Source organism: Carassius carassius, chromosome 10, assembly GCF_963082965.1.
Source record: "Carassius carassius chromosome 10, fCarCar2.1, whole genome shotgun sequence".
In the NCBI taxonomy this organism is placed as follows: Eukaryota; Metazoa; Chordata; class Actinopteri; order Cypriniformes; family Cyprinidae; genus Carassius; species Carassius carassius.
The window spans coordinates 27657636-27677192 of NC_081764.1; the positions used below are offsets into that span (position 1 = coordinate 27657636).

Below are 19557 nucleotides of genomic sequence, written 5' to 3' on the forward strand. Positions count from 1 at the left end.
GAGCCTGCCCAGAATGTGTATGGCACGAAGCGACCTCTGATGCTTGTGACTCCACAAAAGGGATGATGGCGAGCGAGTTGCAACATGCGGCGGGAGCGTAGACCACCTTGACGGTTGATGTACGCTACGGTCGCAGTGTTGTCCGTACATACCAGAACGTGCTTGTCCTTCAGCAGGGCCCTGAGGCGATGCAGAGCAAGCCGAACTGCTAGCAACTCGAGGCAATTGACATGCCACTGAAGTCGGGGTCCTGTCCAGGAGCCCGACGCAGCATGCCCGTTGCACATGGCACGCCAGCCCGTGGCAGAGGCATCTGTTGACACAACAACATGTCTGGACACTGGTTCTAGGGGCACGCCGGCCTGTAGAAACGAGGGGTCCAACCATGGGGTGAAGTTTTGGCGGCAGGCCGGAGTGATGGTCCCTCGGAGCGTTCCCTGTTGCCATGCCCATCTCGGGACTCGAGTACAGTGCTGAAGCGGTCTCATATGGAGTAACCCGAGCGGTATGACCGCCGCCGCGGACGCCATATGCCCCAGGAGCCTCTGAAACAGTTTCTGTGGAAACTGCTCTCTTGCCCTCAAATTGTCTCAGGCAATTCAGCAGTGACTGCGCGCGCTCGTTCGTAAGCCGAGCGAACATGGCGACCGAGTCTATTTCCATACCGAGAAAAGAGATCCTCTGCACAGGGGAGAGCTTGCTCTTTTCCCAGTTGACCTGAAGACCAAGTCGGGCGAGGTGTCTGAGCACCAGATCCCTGTGTTCGCACAACCGCTCTCGAGAGTGAACTAGGATCAGCCAGTCGTCGAGGTAGTTGAGGATATGGACACCTTGTTCCCTGAGAGGAGCCAGGGCTCCCTCTGCGACCTTCGTAAAGACGCGGGGAGACAGGGCCAACCCGAATGGGAGAACCTTGTACTGATATGCCTGCCCCTCAAAAGCAAACTGAAGAAATGGTCTGTGTCGAGGAAGAATGGAGACATGAAAGTACGCGTCCTTCAGGTAGATCGCTGCAAACCAATCCATCAGACGAATGCATTCAAAAATGCGCTTGGGTATTAACATCTTGAATGGGAGTCTGTGCAGAGCTCGGTTCAAGGCACGCAAGTCCAGGATTGGCCGTAACCCACCTGTCTTCTTGGGTACTATGAAGTAAGGGCTGTAAAAGCTGGACTTCATGTCGGCTGGAGGGACCGGCTCTATCGCGCCCTTTGCCAGTAGGGTCGTGACCTCCGCGCGTATGACAGGGGCATCTTTGCCCACCATCATCGCGCGGACACCCCGAAACCTGGGGGGACGCCGGGCGAACTGAATCGCGTAGCCGAGCCTGAGCGTCCGGATGAGCCAGCGGGAAGGCCTGGGGAGCTCTGGCGCACCCACAGTGGGGCAGCTCTCTACCGCGTCGCCGAAGAGGCCATCCTGGGAGACCGGGGAGTTGAGGAGCTGAGCCCGATCAGACTCCCTCATGTCTGCCAGGTTCAGCCATAGGTGGCGCTCCTGGACCACCAAAGTGGACATCACCTGACCCAAGGAGCGCGCAGTGACCTTCGTCGCCCGGAAAGCGAGGTCGGTAGCAGTGAGAGCTTACTGCAAAACCCCTGGGTCAGCACTGCCCTCGTGCTGCTTGGCTTGATAGACCTGAGGTGAGGCCATGGCATGCAGGGCAGAAGCAGCCTGACCCGCAGCTCTGTAAGCCTTGGCCACAAGTGTGGATGAGAACTTACAGGCCTTGGAGAGCAGCATGGGACCACCACGCCAAGTGGAGGCGCTCTGTGGACACAGTTGCATCGCAACAGAACGCTCCACCGGGGGAATCCCAGCATACCCCTTGGCCGCCCCGCCATCGAGGACAGTGAAGGCGGAGGAAGTACCAGAACGATTTCGGGCAGTTAAAGGTGCCTTCCATGAACTGGTTACTTCCTGGTGCACTTCCGGGAAGAAAGGAACCAGAGAGGGGTGCTGGCAATCCGCATGAGCAGCCCCCAGGAACAATTCATCCAGCCTCGAGTGCTCTGGACAGGGCGGAGGATTCCACTCAAGCCCGATGCTCTCTGCTGCCCGGGAAAGCACAACGCTGGCACTCCCGAGGGAGGCCACGCAGCCGAATCCTCATCTCCCGTGGACTCAAGCCCGCCTTGTGATGCGGCGATGGACATACGGTCCTCTTCGCGAGCCCCGAATGAGATGTCAGGAGCCTGAGAGGGTCCAGCAAACTCATCCTGAAACTCAACCGGCTGTGGCGTATGTGAGGGGGGTGTGGCCCGAGGAGGTTGGCTCGTCGGGGAAGCCCACACAGTAACCCTCAGATCACCCTGGCCACCAGCCGAAGTAGCCCTCTTACGAGAAGAGGAGCTAGAACGGGGTGTGGCAGAGGGGACTCTATACCTTTTAAGGTAATCAAGTCTCGATCTCAACGCCGAGATGGTCATGTCCCCGCAATGAGAACATGAGCCATCCACAAACGCAGTCTCAGCGTGCTGGAAGCCCAGACATGTGACACAGCGATTGTGGCCGTCACGAGGAGCGATGTATCGACCGCACCCAGAAACACACGGGCGAAATGACATCTTTAAAAAAACGCAAATCGACCCGTGAATTGAATGCGAGTTGCTTGCGCTGCTCCTTATATACCCGCTCTGCGGGGTGGAGCTCGCGATGCAAATTCCGCTTACCAAGGTACTTTGTGTACCATTGGCTCGTTTTGTACCACTCGAAGGTGATTGGGCTCTCGGGCGAGATCCCATTCGTAACGACGAATGTGACCGACTAAAAGGGAACTGGCTTTACTGACAATCACATGCGATTAATCATGCAGCCCTAATATATATATATATGTATATATATATATATATATATATATATATATATATATACACACAGTATATATATAAAATGTATAAACAAAACAATATTTTTCTTAAATATATACATGTATGTGTGTGCATTTATAGCTACATAATAAATATACACAGTACACACGCATATATTATGTAATAATTTTTTTTTAATTTTGGATAAAAAAATAGACCTGTTCTATTATGAACATGTTTTTAATTTCTAAATTAAATACATATAATACCACATATACCTAAAATACAGTTACATAAATATACAGTTGATTCTGCACATTACTAAGTTTGCATCGAAACATGCATTTTTTGTACTTTGTATTTTTCTGTAATGATGCGGACTTGAGTAGTGTGCGGAAAATGTATTTCGATGGAAGCATAAAGTAAAACATAAAAGGCTTTATATTACTGTCCTCATCTCATAAAGAAAGAAAAAAGCCTTTCCTCAAGAAATGTCTGAAAAGAAAACTATATGACATGCTTTATAATCTTTTATTTTATCTTAAAAATATGTATAGCAATTTTTTTCTTTAAATTCCTGCATAAAAAACATGAAATATTCAAGCAGACCCCTCATAATACCTGTGTCATATCTGTGTCAAAGTCTTAAAATATATAATTTGACATTTTTAAGGTTTGTTAAGGTTTTACAATGTCATGTGGTACAACTCATAATAAACTTATACTAATAATAAATATTTCTAAATAAATAAATAGTATTAAAATGTTTGTAAAAACTTTTTTTTTTGTAAAATTATGATAATCAGATGTGTACAAATGTATTCAGTGTGTAACAAAAATGATATTTATGTTTACGTATCAGTCTGTTTACTTATATTATAGCTTATTCTGCTGTAATTGACTGTAGTTTTTAAACTGAGGGATCAAACCAAGTTAGCATTATACTTTTATCGATGGAGCTTAACTTGTATTGAACCCAGAACATTCCTTTAAAGTTCAAAAGGGCGCCAGAAGAATAAATGCTTTGTTTTGTGTATTTACTGCAACACAAAGCAAATTATAGCATGAGTTCTGATCTCTAATAACATCCTCACGAGTCCCTTCCTTTGTCTCGACCAAAAGGGGATATCAGTGTTTGGATAACCAGTTCCTCAGATGAGGCTGCTCAGGGTTGCAAGAAAAAGAAAAAGATAAAAACGGGCGAGAGACCAAGTCAAGTCACCTTTATTTACGTATATAGCGCTTTTAACAATACAGATTGTGACTAAGCAGCTGAACAGTATTAAATCGGAAAATAGTGTGTCAATAATGCAAAAAGGCAGTTCATCATGGGAAAAGATGAAGTCTGGGCTAATTCAAGCATGATTTCTCCCTGGGTCAATTATTTCCATTTTCTCCTGTGGTGTGCTCAGTGTGTGCGCAAATGTGATCGCATTCCTCGATTCACCAGGCCAATAAAGTACTCCTTTGGTATGCACAACCTGTTTTGTCTGTTTTCAACATATGTTTTTTTTTGTCTGTTTTCCACATTTCAGACAAAATAGAAAGAGTAACAGTTATTTCTAGATCCAAATCCTAAGCATTTCAACAGGTGCCCATGCAAAGCAGCCAGATATTCCTCAGCAGATGTCTAGGAATAAATGGCTTTCAGCTCCTGCTGCAGGATGGATATAATTTCCATTTCTGGTATAAATTCATCATAAATTAATCAAGTGTAAAATCATTCCAAAGTCTTAGGTACTCTCACATTCCCATAGGTAAGAAAAAAAATGGAGATCAAGTAAAGATTTTACTTCTCAGAATCTATTCTTTCTCAGAATTTTCTTCTTCAAAAAAAAACCTCACTAATACTCCAGTAAGTTTTATAAGAGATCTGAGATCAACAATGTCTTAAACTTGTCAAGATACCAATCAAAAGTCCAATTTCAATAAACTAAGAAATATTCTAATCAAATTCTTACAACGGTAAATGATATGAGCTATGCTATTGAGTACAAGTGGCATGATTTGGAATGCCCCTCTTACTCTGTTGTGTCTGTGTGCAGAACAGTAAGGTGCGTCGTTTTGCATTTGAGCTGAAGATGCAGGATAAAAGCACTTATCTTCTGGCTGCAGACAGTGAAGGAGAGATGGATGACTGGATTAACACCCTCAACAAAATCCTCCACAGCAGCTTTGAACTCGTCATGCAGGAGAGGAGGAATGGAGAAATACACGATGGTGTGTGTTTGGGCTAGTAAGAGTGTTTGCAGTTCACATATGTGTGTATTGATTTAATATATGTTCGCTGACATGCATTGATACATTACTATATGATAATAAAAGATTGTTGACACAGTTTGAGTATTCAGACATGTAATTACAGAGTCAACTGGTGTGGTCATGTCTCATACATGTGTATGTGCTCTTAGAAGAGACCACCCACACTTCTAACGTCTTTTAATAGATAGATCCATATACTAGCCAACACTCCTGAACTGACGTCCACATAGCCATACACAAACAGTAACACTTAACACCTCTTAAACCCTTTGAATTTCACACAGGAGTGGAGGTTGGGAGTCTTTATTTACATTTGATGAGTTTCAAAGGACAGTACATTTCTTCTCGCCTCGAATAAAACAATAAACACCTGTCGGCCAATCAAAGTGCTCAACCAAATATAACTAATTACTAGAGGAGCTTGCTAAAGTGAGCATGGCTGTTGCTATTAGTCATACTTAGGGTCTGGGATCTGAACAAACTTCTGACCCTAAGAATTAAACTTTGGCGCCTAACTTGTCTCGCAATGTTTATTCTATGGACATCAAAGAGACCTCAAATCATGCTGAGGAGATGACCCTAGAAACCACATATTGAACAAATTAACATGTTTAATATGTTTTAATATTAACATGTTTAAAAAAGAAACTACATAATCCTTAGTGACCACCCCTAACACCCTAGCAACCATCAACATCTTAGAAACCAGTATCATCATCCTAGCAACCACTTTTTTTATTATTTGGAATACCTAAGAAACTTCAAAGTAACACCCTAGTAACTACCCACAATACTCTTGCAACACCCTAGCAACTAACCAAAACACTAATAACCACATATACAGGTATTAATGTTTAAAACCACTCAAAACACCTTAGAAACTGTATTGCTGTAAACTCTGGGAAACTCCTACATCCACTCACAACATCCACTCACTTTTTAATCACAAAAATTTTGTTTGACAGCTTTAATATTTGAGCAGCCACATTTTTGTGTTTGTTGTTATGATTTGACACTGTTATCTGACAGTTCTCCTAGTCACTACATGTTGATTTATATACAATAGGACTAATGAGTTTGTTTTCTGGTTTTGAGAGTTTCAGTACAGCAAGTGTGTTTTCTCTCACACAGACGATGAGCTGGGCAAGACAGACATCTCACCGGGGAATTTTCAGGACAGTTTTCAGGTATTGTGAACAAATACTCACATATAGACACATGATCTCCTGATTAGCTGGTTATACAAACAATCATCTACAGTTTGTGTGTGTGTGTGTGTGTGTGTGTGTGTGTGTGTGTGTGTGTGTGTGTGTGAAAGTGAATACTGGTTTTTGCCTTCTGTCTTGACTGTAGAATGATCTCAATGCTGGCGTCCTCACTGTCTGCCCTTTCTCTACACATCAACAGTTTTTCCACACACCCTTAGTCCTCTCGTCTGATGTTTTCCAACCATTCCACAATGAACCACCCACACTTTGGAACATAGACACACACACATCTCATCTCTATCTCGCTCTTTATTCTCCTGTCTGCCGTCTCTCTCCTCCCTGGAATCAATCATCTAGGCGCCTTTTCTCTCTAAACTCAGAATATTTTCTCTCACATCCCTTTATATATCTCACTTTAATGATCTTGAATTCTTTATAGCATTTCTTTTGTTTTGTTTTGCTGTAAAATATCTAAACTTTCATAAAATGTGATGCATTTACTTCAGAAGTAACACTGTAAAAATAGACAACCAATAATTGTGTAATTGAAAATTAAGTTACAAATTTACAAAAGAAATATTTCTTGTCTTCCTACTGTTTAATAATTACTCATTTAAAAATCTTAAAAGACTGTCAATAGAGTAGAAAATAAATTTTTCAGATATATTCTCTGAAACAAATTTCTGTTATCTTGTTATTTTATCTCTCATGTACATTAATTTTTACATATTACACTGGAAGCCAAGACAAAATAGTATTTTTATAGTAGATTTTTGTCACGCAATATGACGGAACAGGAAACACAATCAGCTTCTGTAATTAGTGATTGGCATCCTGTTTTTGCTTTCCAGAGTGCAAGAGACATTGAGTCCAAGATGAGGACTGAAACTCGTCTGAAACTCTTCACTCTGGACCCTGACACACAGGTGAGCCACAGCTCTATTAAAATAAAAAATCCATTAAATCACAAGGTGAGCTGCTGGTTTTATGCTATGTGTGTATGTTTTGGCCTGTAGAGACTCGATTTGTCTGGCATCGAACCTGATGTGAAGCAGTTTGAGGAGAAGTTTGGGAAGAGAGTTTTGGTGAGCTGCAATGATCTGTCCTTCAACCTTCAGAGCTGTGTAGCAGAGAACGAGGAGGGTCCTACTACTAACGTAAGCTTCACACACAATCACAGTGGTTCCTTGCAAACATTGTGGGGTGCTTGCAAACATTCCTCTGTTTGTTGAATTGGTCCAACGTGTCAACTTGTAGCTCAACCCATACTTCTGGTACAGATTCGATACAGCTTAACTGTTTTCTTCAGGTGGAGCCCTTCTTCCTGGTGCTTTCACTGTTTGATGTGCAGAACAGCCGAAAAATATCTGCAGACTTTCATGTCGATCTAAACCACCCGCTGGTCCGATCCATGATCCCACCACCCAGCATGCAGATAAACGGAGGGGTGGACACACCTCACCAAGAAACACTGCTTAGTGAACTGCTGGAGGGGATGCTGCAGTACCCCAAAAAAGTAAGAGGACCGAACAATCAATTTTCAGAGGCAGTTGGATGGATGGATGTATAAATATACAGTATACTATGGATAAATGGATGGAGGGATGGATTGGATGGATGGATTGGATGGATACTGTAGATGGATGGATGGGTGGATGGACGGATACTACAGATGGATGTATGGATGGAGGATGGATACTGTAGTAGGGTTGTGTCGATAGACAATAGTATTGTGTATTTGCAGAACATTTAGACTGATAACTTCCGTGCGCAGATGCGACAAATTTGTCACAGGATGCACGATATGACAGTTGCGTCCGACTATATATGAACTAGCTGTTTTAAATACAGTATTTTTATATTTAACGTTGGTTTATCAGTATATTTATCAGTTTGAAAGTATATTTTTTCGATTATTGGTGATTCCATTGGCTCTCTCTCGCGCACCTGCATGGTTTAAAACACCAAAAAGTTATGCTAGGACAAAAACAGAGAGTCTCTCTCTTGCCCAACCCATGCACGATAATATTGTGTATTTTCGATCTCAAGGGCTGAAGATATGACGATTTCAAAAATGACCATATTGCCCAACACTATACTGTAGATACACGGATGGATGTATGGATGGATGGATGGATGGATGGATGGAAGGATACAATTTGTCCCAGAAGTTATCTATATCTAACCTCCCTTTGGGGACATCCTCTTTTGGAAAAAGGATGCATAACTGAAATACACAATCTTTTCAGTAAGAGAAGGCTCTGTGCTCATTTGTGTTTCAGGGTGTCTTCTCTGTGACGTGTCCTCACCCTGACATCTTCCTGGTTGCTCGAATCGAGAAAGTTCTGCAGGGAGGCATTACTCACTGCGCTGAGCCCTACATGAAGAGCTCCGACTCCAACAAGGCAATGAACCTAACACAACTACACACATACAGAAACAAAACAGCTGACCCACACATATACACACTCATATACCAAACAAAACACAAGAACCAAATACACACTGTCAATCAAAACAATAAGTGGTTATTACAAGGATAAGGATAAGGATTATCAGGGCTTAGGCCATAAACTTTTAAACAATTCTACCACATCCCACAATATCCTGCCTAAAACTACACAATGATACCATCCAAAACCTCTGCATGGCTGCCAGGAACATGCTCTCTGCCCAGCTAAATGTTAATAAAATGTCTCTGGAGAGGTTGTGGGGAACAATATGTGTGTTTTGCTTCACAGGTTGCTCAGAAGGTTTTGAAGAATGCCAAGATGGCCTGCAGCAGACTGGGCCAATACAGGATGCCTTTCGCATGGGCAGCCCGGTGAGCCAAAACAGCCTGGAAAGGTTTTGTTCTTCTCTCTGTGTGTAGTGTCAAACACAATATTTAATCTTTTTGTTCTTTTCCATAGGACTGTGTTTAAAGATGCCTCAGGGACTTTGGATAAAAGCGCTCGGTTCTCTGCGCTGTACCGGCAAGACAGTAATAAACTCTCAGAAGAGGATCTTTTCAAACTGCTGGCGGATTTTAGGAAGTCAGTATTCACCTCATGTCATCGGACTTGTCTACACTAGAGATTCCTGTCCCTTTTACAATACAGTAGATTCAGTATATTGAAAAAATGGATTTTAAATGGAAATATTTTCTTCTGTAGTGTTTTTGGAGCTGTGGATGGTCCCATTGTTAGGAATGTGTTTTGTAGTACCTCTCAGAGGGGCACTTTTTTAAGGCCTCCTACAGATATATGAGCTTCGAATATACAGTAAATGTACTGTACACTAGAATAATTAGGATGTTTAAATGTTTTTGAAAGTGGTCTATGAAAAAGCTCCCTAAAAATACATGAAATAGTTGTATTGTGAAAGAACTATTGTGTATTTGAATATATTTTAAATTATACATTTGATGAATACAAAGTTCAAAAGAACAGCATTTATTTCAAATAAATATTTTGTAACATTAATGATAATAATAAGCATCATATCAGCATATTACATCATATCAACATATTACAAAGATGTCTAAAGGATAATGTGAAACTGGAGTAATGGCTGCTGAAAATTCAGCTTTGCCATCACATGAATAAATTAAATGTTAAAATATATTAAAATAGAGTCTTTTAAATCATAACAATATTTTACAATATTATGATTTTTACTGTAGTTTTGATCAAATAAATGCAGCCTTGGTGAGCTTAAGAGATGACACAAAAATAAAGAAATATTTGACCGCTAGTGTATTTGTCTAAACGGTATCCACAGACCTGAGAAGATGGCTAAACTACCCATCATCTTGGGTAACCTGGATGTGACCATTGATAATGTGCCTCCTGATGTGGCTAGTAAGTCTTCAAAATATTTGTTAATGTAACCCTAACATAATGTATGTCTTTCTGATATTTTCATAATGTTTTCAACCCTAATTTCCAGAAATTCTGTGCCTTCCTTGTGTGCAATTAATTGATCACTTGAACTCTGATTTTCTCACCATTGGCTAGATTGTGTCACTCCATCCTACATCCCAGTGAGGCCTTTTGAGAGTAATGGGCCAAGCACTGGTGTTCTGTTGGAGGTGGAGGAGTTTATTCCCTGTATGGCCAAGTGCTCTCAGCCTTTCACCACCTACAGCAATCATCTCTACGTCTATCCCAAACACCTCAAATATGACAACCAGAAGTCTTTTGCCAAGGTACACTAGCATTATTAGCTGAAAGCTTCTTGCTTTTTCAATTTTCTTGCAAAATTAGTGCCCTCAAGCCAAATCTATTGACATATGAGATGGTCAGTGTAATGAAGGCTCACATCCGTCACTCATAAAACATGCACTTAGGGGTTCGATAGTAAGCAGTTTTTTGGCTCATGTTCTGTCTTTATCTTACGCGACTCAGGCAAGGAACATCGCAGTATGTGTGGAATTCAGGGAGTCAGATGAAGAGGATGCCCAACCACTGGAGGTACAAGGCTGCCCCAAGACCTTTATTATGACTTGATACACAATAAATTCTCAAGGTTTTATCTTGAGCCTGTTCTCATCTCTCTTCTCCCACTGTTTTCTGTCCTTGCTTGCATTGTCCTGTTGAAATAAAGTTATAAATGCCAATAACTTAAAAAAAAATGTGCTCTGTTTGTGCGTCCCTGTTATGTATAGTGTATCTATGGTCGTCCAGGAGGTACTCTCTTCACCAAACATGCCTATGCAGCAGTTCTGCACCACCAGCAGAATCCAGAGTTTTATGATGAGGTGATGAATGGGGCGCCAATATTTATTTTATAGGGTGCCAAGCAGGAAATAATATGCTGTATAGAGTGTGGTCCAAAAATTTGAGACCATATTGAAAAACTGTTGTAGGATTTAGTAAAAAGTGTAAACAGAAATGTTATGATGTTATCAGTAGGCTTTGCACAAACTTTGCAAAAATAACTTGAGTACTGATGTCAGTAGAGCCAATGGAGGACAAACAAAATACTGCAAAATTCTAAATTTTAAGTAACATTTTTATTTCAACTTTTCACTCAAATTGTTGTGATATATTGATAATAATAATAATAATAATAATAATAATAATAGAAACAATATAGTTAATATTTTAATATAGTAATATTTGGATGGGAATTTTTATACATATACAAAATTGAATCATTTTCTGAATATCCTTAATGTAATGATAGTAGTGGGTTAAGGTATCCAAATATGAGAAAGTTGATCATTGTTTTTTTTTAAATGTACATAATCTGTGTTTACATTTATATCTTTTTATTATTCATGATTATGTCCTTCCTGATCCCATGTTTGTTGTGTAGATATTGAATATATCATGTTTCAGAGTGTTCTTATAATATTTTTTTTTCTTTAAATCATATTGTATGTATGTTTGTGTACTGCAGATAAAAATTGAGTTGCCCACACAACTTAATGAAAAGCATCACCTGCTCTTCACTTTTTACCACATCAGCTGTGACAGCAGCACGAAAAAGCGGGACATAGTGGAGACCCCAGGTACAGCATGTTGGTCACTGACAGTGTTAATATTTTGAGGAATGGTGTAGAGCTCCAGGAACTTGTTTCTTCTTTTTTTTCTTTTTCTTTGAATCCTTAAAATTTCTGCAGCATTATCAGAGAGGCATACCAATCAGCCAGTCGCATGAAATGTTTTTTGGATGTGCTGAATGTTTTCTCTAACACGAACTATACTCTCATTGTCTGTCTGTTTCTCTGTCAGTCGGCTCTGCCTGGCTTCCTCTGCTTAAAGATGGTCGTGTTGTTATGAGTGAGCAACACATCTCTGTGGCGTTCAACCTACCAAATGGTTACCTCAGCTGCCAGGAGGGTGTAAGCAAGGTAAACCCACTATGGACAGTCATAACAAAAACTTGCCCTTCTTGGCAAAAATTTCAACCATTTGCTGACCAAATGTGAACCTGTGCCTGTTCTTTGTATAGCAATTGAGCCTTTGTGTCGTCTTATTTGCTATTTGGATAAACTTTGTGAATTTCTACGTCTATTTATTATTGATCTTTTGTCTGAGTGGATCGAATTGCATACTACCAGTTTTACACAGGAAGTTGTGCTCTTTAATAAAACTGGAGACTATTTTGGTCTCTAAGTTATGTTACATTGATGAATCAACTTTGTCAGAGATATTTTTCCTTAAATTCCATAAATGACTAGTTTTAGTTCAGTCATGATATGCAATCTGCTAGCAGCCACATTGTTTATCACTATGCAGCTGATTTTTTTTTTTTTTTTTTTTTTTTGTTGTCTCTGTTTACTGGAAGCTTATGTCACTAAAACAAATTCCTTGTATGCGCAAGCATACTTGGCAATAAAGCTCTTTCTGATTTCTGATTCTGATTCTGATTCTGATTTGCCTCTGCTGATTCTGCAGGCAATTAGACTGTTTGCTCAACATTTTAAATTATCTGGTGCAGTGTTCATTGTAAGCTGGTCTTGCAGCACACTATAAAGTTCCTCTAAAACCTTCCACCTCTCCCAGCTCCACCTGTCTAGATCTGCTACAGGATTTATGTATGGCTATTCATGAAGTAGCAACATCCAGTATCTGACATGCTCACAGCAGTGAGTCTGTCTACTTGCACTGCAACTGCACCAGAATCAAAACCTTTACCAGGTCGAGTCCGCTATAACCAATGCATTTTCATATCCATAACATGCTGAAACTATTCAGAGACTTGTCATTATTGAAATAAAACTAGAAAAAAATTACTATTATTATCAGGAGGATAAAGAGCTGTACAGATCAGATCAGGAGGTCTTTTTAATTTAACGAGAAATCTTTTTGTGTTTATACTGAAATCTCTGACTTTCTTGGGATCCCTTTTGAGACACATTAAGACATACACAAATACAAAAGATTAGTTGGCTCTTTTCTCAAGAAAATTAAATTAGGAAATATGAGAAGTCATGGCTTTATAACACATGGCACAAATTCAGCAAAAGTCTCTGTTTTCCCTTCATTTAATCTCATTGCTGTATATGAGAAATACATTAAATAGATATTTCAGTTTATGATTTTTCAGTATAATCAAAATAAACTGTTTTAACTGTATAACTGTTTTTATTTCTTTATGGGTGTTGTGTTTGCAGCACTCTAGTCCTGAGATAAAGTGGGTGGATGGAGGGCGTCCTCTTTTCAAAGTGTCTACACATCTGGTCTCTACCATCTACACTCAGGTATGACTACACACACACACACACACACACATATATATATATGTTCCATATTTATCTAATTTAAGCATGTCTTTTCACCTCCTCAGGATCAGCACCTGCACAATTTTTTTCATCATTTCCAGAGTATGCAGTCTGGTGCCACCTGTCCAACTGAGGGTGAGCTCGTCAAATACCTGAAGGTGAGCATAGAGAAGTTAGAAATGCAGGATTGTTCTGCATTAATTATTCTTATTATGGTGGGTTAAATGACAAAACCAAAATAAAATTACCCATAAATCCACAGAGTCTTCATGCCATGGAAGGTCATGTTATGATCAACTTCCTGTCGACTATTTTAAACCAGCTGGTTCATATTCTGACCAGCACCAGTAATGAGGATGTGGCTGTAAACACCACCAGGTGAGAGAATAGGAGTTGCCCAAAAAATCAGAATATGTGGTCTTTCTCTTGCTGTCTCACATACCCTCTTGTTATCTGTTTGTGTCCCCTACAGGGTCATGGTCCACATTGTTGCTCAGTGCCATGAAGAGGGTCTAGAACACTACTTGAGGTCTTATGTGAAGGTAAATCAAGTTCTGAAACATTGAATCATATTAATTGCAATGTACAGTGACATACTTTTTTGCACTTTCTAAAGTAAATCTTGGTTACATGATTTTCTTCCTGTTATTCCAGTATGTGTTTAAAACAGAGTCCTATTCAACCAATAACAGTAAGACAGTGCACGAGGAACTGGCCAAGGCCATGACATCCATTTTAAAGCCTTCAACCGACTTCCTAACCAGCAACAAGCTTCTCAAGGTAGTTTATGTTTTAAAACTCTTAAATCTCAACAAGTTTGTTATGAGTTTTATTTGTCCGTGGTTTAAATGTATAATCGTGTGTTTCAGTATTCGTGGTATTTTTTTGAAGCTCTTGTGAAGTCAATGGCACAGTACCTGATGGAAAGTGGCAAGGTCAAGGTACACACAATTATATGCCTCAGTAAGCTCTCCTTTACTAAAAATGTACCTTCACGTTCCCAAAAATTTACTGTGTTAACCATAGTTTTTGTCAAAATATCCTGGTTAAAACTGAAAACTTGGTATTTGCCTTCACTGTTATTAACAATGAAAATTAAATAAATAAAAAATAAAAAAGATTCTGAAAGCTTCTCACTCTCTTGAAAGAGACCCTGTATTAAGGTATTACCATAGTAAAGGTAACTGCAATAACTGTGGACTTTGGAAACAGTTTACAGTGGTTTTTGCCGTATTTAATAGTTTACCATGTTCCATTTATTAATTGTCTTAGCTGTGTTGTGTCTGTACCGTAGTTGTCCAGGAACCAGCGATTCACAGCTTCATTCCACCATGCTGTGGAGACACTGGTGAACATGCTGATGCCCCACATCACCCAGAAGTATAAGGACAATCTGGATGCTGCCCGCAATGCCAACCATAGCCTGGCCGTCTTCATAAAGGTGTAACCAGTTGATTTTATACACAGAAACTCTGACCGATATTTGAGCGTTTTATCTGCAAAGAGGTCTCAGTGAGACATCCGAGTTCCTGAGAGTTGTATTTGAAGGCTTGTAACATTTATGACGATTTTAATTCATTTAATAACAGTATCTTCTCACTTACTGTCCTACAGCGCTGTTTTACCTTTATGGATCGAGGATTTGTCTTCAAGCAGATAAACAACTACATCTCCTGTTTTGTAACTGGAGATCCCAAGGTACGGTAACACTTTATAATAACTTTCATTAATAAATAATTAACAAACATTATATAATGCTTAACAGATCATTAGTTAATATATATTCACATAGCTAAAAATATGAGATTATGTGCTTGTTGATGTTTACTAATAAATTGATTAAACATTGCCTAATGATTAACAGATCATTATTGCATTGTAAATTAAAATGCTTGCAAAACTTTCAATTCATATGATCATGCACTTTTGACATATGATTTACAATGATTAAAGCGTCATTAATAAATCATTAACAGACATTATATAATGCTTAATGGGTCATTGGATAATGTTTACAAATGTCATACATTTTTATATGATCATACACTTTTAAAAAATCTACAAATTATTTAATATTTACAAATGTTGTGGAAAAAATACCGTAATTTTTCATTTTAAGCAATTCACAAATTATTCATGTTAATATATTATTCATGAACTCGTAATCACAGTCTGTAAAGGTCATATATTTGGTCTTTACACTAGTATTTACACCTTAACAAATCATTTATTAATTATTTGTTCATGTTTTTTCAGTACCCAATCTAAAGTAGAAATTATTCAACATTTGTAAATTTGTATAAACATTTACTCAACATTAGTACTTTTATGAGCAAAAATAATCTCAAAACGATTAGGGCAAAAAGTGTCCGAATGACCTGAATTCACCCTCTTTAGTCATCTTTACCAATCACTTACTCTTGTTTTTGCAGTACCCAATCTAAAGTTGAGACTATTCATCATTTCTAAATGGACTTTTAGCTACTGTAACAATGTTTGTGTAAAGATGGTTAGTTAAGTTTTGCTAAATGCTTGAAACACAAAAAGTACATGGTCATATGAACTAAAAGTTTAATGAAATTTGTAAGTATTTTCATTTACATGAATATGATCTGATAATCATTAGGTAATGTTTAATAAGTTTATTAGTAAACACTGACAAGCACATTATTGCATATATCTAGCTATTTGAATGTATATTAACTAATGATCTGTTAAGCATTATATAATGCTTGTTAATGATTTATTAATGAAAGTTATTATTATATATTTATAATAGTGTTAGCTATAATATAATATAGTATAATATTATATTATATAATGTAATATAATATAATATAATAGGGATGTAACGATTAACCGCGAGCCGGTTGAAATGTTTTTAAATTTAAATATGTGACAATTCAAATTGGTTGAGATGCTAAACAAATTGCGATTCAGTTACGGGTAGGAGTTTATATCAATGCATGTCTGAGGGAAACTTACTGTCTTTTAAAAAAATTAGATGGTATTTTTTCTTTTCATCTTGCCTCTGTATAATGCATATTAAAGTTCATAAGTGTAGCACTGCTTTGTTTACAGCAGAAACCAAGGAAACTATTTAAGCGCCATCTGCTGGCAGAGAGTGAATTTGCATCTTATTCAGCTCGTCTGCTGTTTCATGCAGATATTTTTATGTGCATTATGAAGTCAAACCATTCAATTTTGCTTTAAAAAATCTAAATTAATCTAATTTCTATACAATTACAATCTAATTTAAGTGTAAAACTGCTCATATTGCACGTAGGCAGCATCTTTGTTTGGATCATGATTAAAATGCAGGGGTTGTCTCTAATTTTAAATGGAAACAGCACAGACAAAGTCTTATTTTGTTTATATGAAGAGATTTATTTTATTTGTGTTATTTATTTGATTTAAGGCTTGTTTTAAAATTTCAATTTAGTTTTATTATTTACATTTCCATTCTATTTAATTTTTGTCATTTAGCAGATGATTTTATCCAAAGCGACTTACAAATGAGGACAATAGAAGCAATCAAAACCATCAAAAGAGCAATAATATGCAAGTGCTATATTAGTATATTATTATAGTTATATATCAATTTCACAAAGAAATGTAAAACATTTTGTCCAAGCAATAATAAAAGGACACATTTAATTAATAATTTGTCTTAAATATAATTTTGTGAAAATTATCGAATCGAATCGTGAGTTGAGTGAATCGTTACATCCCTAATAATATTATATAATATAATAAGAGGTTTGGGGTCTGTAAGATTTTTTTTTAAGTTTTTGAAAGAAATCTCTTACACAAGGATACATTTTTTAAATCAAAAATATATTAAAATAGTAATATTTAAAATACTATTACAATTTAAAATAACTGTTTTCTATTTTAATATATTATGGAGGCAAGCAACACAGAATTTTCAGTAGTCATTTCCCCAGTCTTCTGAGTCACATGATTCTTCAGAAATCGTTTAAAAATGCTGATTTGGTGATCATTATAATTATCAGGGTTGATTATCAACAGTTGCTCAGCTTAATATTTGTGTGAAAGCCATGATATGTTTTTATATTAATGAATAGAAAGTTCAAAAGCATTTATTTGAAGTAAAGATCATTGTTGAGTGAAATTATAACTTTTTTTCAAAATATAATATAATATAATATAATATAATATAATATAATATAATATAATATAATATAATATAATATAATATAATATAATATTATAATATAATATAATATAATATAATATAATATAATTAATATAATATAATATAATATAATATAATATTGTGTCTCTTTGTGTCTTGCAGACACTGTATGAGTTTAAGTTTGAGTTTCTGCGGGTGGTGTGCAATCATGAACACTACGTCCCCCTCAATCTGCCCATGCCTTTTGGGAAGGGCCGCATTCAGAGGTTTCAAGGTAAACATACAGCAGTATTCTACGGCACACTGTTATTGAAATGGTCTAAGAAATTGTCTTGTGTCTCTCTTGAAAGGTTAAGTTGTTCACCAGGAGAATTAGATGCTTTCCTTTCTTTGTGGCTTCCGACCTTTGAGCATTCTGTACCTGTTGCTTTTCTGCTGTGCCTTTCCACTGTTTCTTCTTTATCTGTGTTTGCTAGCTTTTCTGTGTCACATTAAGAAAACTCATGCCAGAAGAGTAGGTGAGCAGTCCTGCTTGCCAGGCACTGAACAGTATTCATGTGTTTAATCTTAATGACACAGTCCATGTCTCTCTTCAGTGTCATAACTGCCATGATGGTTTCATTCCTGATGTGGAATGGATGTACTTCATTCTGTCTTACATATGTTGATGTGCAATATAAGCTAATTCATTCTAGATGTTTGATTGGGAGTTTAAAACCTTTGTTTTGTAATAACTGTCCATGAACTGGCTGTTAAGTCTTTCTGTGAAATCATCTTGTGTATGTGTGTTTATTGTCATTTGCTGTATCAGTGAAAGTGCACAATTTCAAATCATTGCTTTTCTGTTTTATTATAAGATAATAAAAAGGATATTTGAGCTGAAACAGGATATTTGAGCTGAAACTGTCAAACACATGCAGTTTTAAATAAGCTGGTGGTTGCATTCAGTGTTTGTGGTGTGATGTCTTTCTCTTTCTTTCTTTTCTCTGTGTCCTCATAGATCTACAGTTGGACTATTCATTGACGGATGATTTCTGCAGGAACCACTTTCTAGTGGGTTTGTTATTGAGGGAGGTGTGTGGGGCTCTTCAGGAGTTTGGGGAAGTCCATCAGATCGCCATTCAGGTTCTCAAGAGTCTGATGATCAAACACACATTTGACGATCGCTATGCCTTAAAGGTCAGTGCCCAGTTGCAACAAAAATAACTGTTATAAAATTAAGGGGGTATGCACTAAGGGTTTTCTTAATTTTGTAACTGCCTTAGCAACTTGCAGTGGCTAAACAAATAAGTATGTATTAAAGTGATATATAGTACAGTACAGTGTGGATTTAAGTGATATATAGTACAGTGGGTGGAAACATGAAACCATAACAAGCAGTGTGGAAGCTCTGCCATTCAGTTAAATGAGCCAATAAACATTTTAATAGAGGCACTGGCTGTTTTAAATTTTTTACTTTATAATGTACATGCACAATTAGTCTGAGAAATGCAGTTTTAAACAAGATTTGAGCTTTACGGGCTTATTTTACTTCTGATTTAACTATATCTTATCAATCAAAAGTTTTTTTTAATGTGTTTGAATGAAATCTCTTATGATCACCAAGGCTGCATTTATTTATATTCTGGTATATTATTGGAATTTAAAATAACTGTTTTCTATTTTTATACATTCTAAAATGTAATTTATTCCTGTGATGCCAAAGCTGAATTTTCAGTAGTCCATTCTTCAGTCTTCAGTGTCACATGAACGTTCAGAAATAACTCTTAATATGTCGATCTGATGCTCATAAAACATGTATTATTATCAATGTTGAAAATGGTTGTTCTGCTTAATATCATTGGGGAAACTGTGATACAGTACCTAATATGGGCTGTACTTGTATGCCAATTGCCTATTCAAAAA

At 37.9% G+C, this 19557-nt stretch overlaps 1 protein-coding gene across 1 annotated transcript in view; it reads left to right on the forward strand.

The window, feature by feature from the left end:
• LOC132152054 (dedicator of cytokinesis protein 9-like) overlaps positions 1 to 19557 on the forward strand; it is a 122555-nt gene that overhangs the window by 75630 nt on the left and 27368 nt on the right. Inside the window, exons 8-31 of the mRNA XM_059560703.1 lie at positions 4856 to 5030; positions 6204 to 6259; positions 7132 to 7206; positions 7297 to 7437; positions 7590 to 7796; positions 8563 to 8685; positions 9022 to 9104; positions 9193 to 9315; positions 10043 to 10122; positions 10279 to 10469; positions 10669 to 10734; positions 10929 to 11021; positions 11666 to 11777; positions 12001 to 12119; positions 13386 to 13472; positions 13559 to 13651; positions 13756 to 13871; positions 13966 to 14035; positions 14148 to 14273; positions 14363 to 14434; positions 14788 to 14934; positions 15108 to 15191; positions 17815 to 17926; positions 18653 to 18831. Of these exons, the coding sequence (XP_059416686.1) occupies positions 4856 to 5030; positions 6204 to 6259; positions 7132 to 7206; positions 7297 to 7437; positions 7590 to 7796; positions 8563 to 8685; positions 9022 to 9104; positions 9193 to 9315; positions 10043 to 10122; positions 10279 to 10469; positions 10669 to 10734; positions 10929 to 11021; positions 11666 to 11777; positions 12001 to 12119; positions 13386 to 13472; positions 13559 to 13651; positions 13756 to 13871; positions 13966 to 14035; positions 14148 to 14273; positions 14363 to 14434; positions 14788 to 14934; positions 15108 to 15191; positions 17815 to 17926; positions 18653 to 18831 (2730 nt within the window). The remainder of the gene's footprint in view (positions 1 to 4855; positions 5031 to 6203; positions 6260 to 7131; positions 7207 to 7296; positions 7438 to 7589; positions 7797 to 8562; positions 8686 to 9021; positions 9105 to 9192; positions 9316 to 10042; positions 10123 to 10278; positions 10470 to 10668; positions 10735 to 10928; positions 11022 to 11665; positions 11778 to 12000; positions 12120 to 13385; positions 13473 to 13558; positions 13652 to 13755; positions 13872 to 13965; positions 14036 to 14147; positions 14274 to 14362; positions 14435 to 14787; positions 14935 to 15107; positions 15192 to 17814; positions 17927 to 18652; positions 18832 to 19557) is intronic.